The following is a 2,955-nucleotide window of genomic DNA, read 5'->3' as shown; positions in this document are numbered from 1 at the left end:
CCCTCCCCCGCGGTAGAGCCTGAGCCCATAGACTCAAACAAAACCGAAATGACCATTTTACCCCTTAAGGTCACGTGACGTTTGCTGAAGTAGACAACGCTCTGTCTTCGTACATATCGTCTCTCTCTCTCTCTCTCTCTCTCTCTCTCTCTCAGTGAGATTATATTCTGCCTTCAGTCCGATCAGATCGATTGAATCCACTCCACTCCGAATTTAGTGAAATCCAGGTAAGACTCCTTTGGCGGATCCGCGGAATCTCGTGGTTGGATTCATTGTTGTCTTCCGTGGATCGTCATCTCCATTTTGCTATTTGCTTCGCTGACGTGAAATCTGTCGCAGCTTTGTTGTTCGGATCGTTTTCATGGCTTCAACAACGTTCTCTCTCGTATCGGCTTCTGTATTCCCGCGCGAGATCAGCGTGGTACGTTGTTTTTTGATATCTCAGTTGAATTCCGATTCGTCCGTACTGTGGAATTTGTTCGGAACTGTTTCTTTGCCGAGAAAATGATTTGGAATAAGGAAAATGGAGGGAATATAAGTTTGTTGAGATGATTTTATGTTTTAAACGGTCTAAGATTTGTTCTGAATCGCTTTGATCGTGTTGATTCCTTGTTGATTGAACAGGACAAGCAGAAGCTTGGAAACTCCGGTTCGAATGCATTCTTCAAAACCAAGGTATAGCGTATTTACTGTTCATTATTCTTTGAGCATGTATCATCGTTTGAGCAGTGTGAGACCTGGACACATAGGCCATTCATTGCTGCTTAGGATGTAGATCAGAGAAGAGGTTTTATATTGACAAATGCTATCTGAGAAATTCATTTTGTAGTTGTATTTGCGTATCTGAAGTGGGCTTCACTTTTGAGTTTCAGTCCTTTGGCCGTGTGACCATGTCAATTGCTGTCAAGACATCTCGTTTCGATGGTATAACTATGGCTCCTGCAGACCCTATTCTTGGAGTCTCTGAAGCTTTCAAAGCAGACACAAACGAGTTGAAGCTCAATCTTGGTGTTGGGGCTTACCGAACTGAAGAACTACATCCATATGTTCTTAGTGTTGTCAAAAAGGTTGGAACCTTTGCTGAAATGATTCATGATTCCTTTTTAAGCAGAAAATTCTCTCTTGAGCCAACGAGGCTACTTCTAAGTGTTCGCTGATCGTTTTGCCAGATTACTTATGTACTTAAGCGTGAATTGTAGTTAATCCTTGCATGTTTCCTTTGTAGGCGGAGAACCTAATGTTAGAGAGAGGAGAAAACAAAGAGGTAACTTAGTTTGCTTAAATTTGTGAGCAAGAAAATCCTTGTCATCTTTTTCATGAAACTTCACTTGAATGGGAACTGCAGTATCTCCCAATTGAAGGGCTGGCGGCATTCAACAAGGTTACAGCAGAGTTGTTATTTGGTGCCAATAGTGCTGTCATAAACGAACAAAGAGTATGTTGGGATCTATTTTGACATATTTGGTGGCATTTTTTTCTTTATCTACATGGCACGCCTCTTTCTGAGCTGTACATATCTTCATATGATTTATGTCCTTGATTAATTCACTGCTCTTGCTCTCTAAAACCAGGTGGCAACAGTTCAGGGTCTTTCAGGAACAGGTTCACTGCGATTAGCTGCAGCTCTTATTGAGCGTTATTTCCCTGGAGCGAAAGTTCTGATATCATCGCCAACATGGGGTGTGTTGCCCATACCGTAAGCTTTTGTATATTTTTCTCGAGTATATAATCACCTTTATTGGCTGACAAACAACCAGAACAGGTAATCACAAGAATATCTTCAATGATGCCCGAGTTCCATGGTCTGAATACCGGTACTACGATCCAAATACGATTGGTTTGGACTTTGAGGGAATGATAGCCGATATTAAGGTTTGTCCCTGCATGACATTACATTCTTGGATCGACTTTCTTTATGTTCTGTCCATTGTGGTAATAGACCATATATTCTCAATCTAAAGGATTTTATGATAGCTGATCGTTTATTGCTTAATATGAATTGTACAGGCTGCTCCAGAAGGATCTTTCATATTACTTCATGGATGTGCTCACAACCCAACTGGCATTGACCCAACGCCTGAACAGTGGGTAAAAATTGCTGACGTGATTCAGGAGAAAAACCATATCCCCTTTTTCGATGTTGCATACCAGGTACACTCATTCCCTAAAATGTCAATGTTTAGTAGAATATGGTTGGATTCAGGTTAACTTACATGATAATGCTACATCTATATTTCCAGGGTTTTGCTAGTGGAAGCCTTGACGAAGATGCGGGATCTGTGAGATTGTTTGCTGAGAGAGGAATGGAATTTTTCGTCGCGCAGTCATACAGTAAAAATCTCGGTCTTTATGCAGAAAGGATCGGAGCTATCAATGCCATATGCTCATCAGCTGATGCAGCTGCAAGGTTTAACCCATCTAGTAAAATTCTTAAAAAAAATACATATAGCCACACCTTAAACAGAAAGATTCCAAATTCTTCTGGGTTTTTTTTTACTTTGATTGGAAAATCGATCAGTACTAGTAGATAATTGTTGGGTTTGGGTATTTCATCTATAGATGTTATAGGTTTATGACAGAAATCCTTTGCTTAAAACACTGTTTTTTTCAGGGTAAAGAGCCAACTGAAAAGGCTGGCGAGGCCAATGTACTCGAACCCGCCAGTTCACGGGGCGAGGATAGTGGCGAATGTCGTGGGGGATCCGACTCTGTTCGGGGAGTGGAAAGCGGAGATGGAATTGATGGCGGGAAGAATAAAGAACGTGAGGCAGATGCTGTACGATAGACTCGCGGAGAAGGACAAAAGCGGGAAGGACTGGTCATTCATACTGAAGCAGATCGGCATGTTCTCCTTCACCGGCCTCAACAAGGCTCAGGTAAATGCCATATATTTCGGTTCGGGTACGGTTATTATTTTTTTAATAACATTTTTTTTTGGGGGGGGGGGGGGGGGGG

At 41.8% G+C, this 2,955-nt stretch overlaps 1 protein-coding gene across 1 annotated transcript; it reads left to right on the top strand.

Annotated features, from left to right (window-relative positions):
* Positions 1 to 115: 115 nt before the first annotated feature.
* On the top strand, positions 116 to 2,939 carry LOC104804501 (aspartate aminotransferase, chloroplastic; the record flags this gene model as incomplete). The annotated part of the gene is made up of 11 exons (XM_010528814.1): positions 116 to 227; positions 340 to 421; positions 625 to 675; positions 873 to 1,067; positions 1,226 to 1,264; positions 1,346 to 1,435; positions 1,572 to 1,680; positions 1,763 to 1,872; positions 2,008 to 2,151; positions 2,241 to 2,407; positions 2,612 to 2,939. Coding segments are annotated over exons 2-11 (1,293 nt in total), but the record flags the coding sequence as incomplete, so codon positions are not given.
* Between the last annotated feature and the right edge of the window lie 16 nt (positions 2,940 to 2,955).

Source organism: Tarenaya hassleriana, unplaced genomic scaffold, assembly GCF_000463585.1.
Source record: "Tarenaya hassleriana unplaced genomic scaffold, ASM46358v1 Cleome9, whole genome shotgun sequence".
NCBI classification, from domain to species: Eukaryota; Viridiplantae; Streptophyta; class Magnoliopsida; order Brassicales; family Cleomaceae; genus Tarenaya; species Tarenaya hassleriana.
The sequence above is the reverse complement of the archived record's forward strand: the minus strand, read 5'-3'. Positions and strand labels throughout refer to the sequence as shown.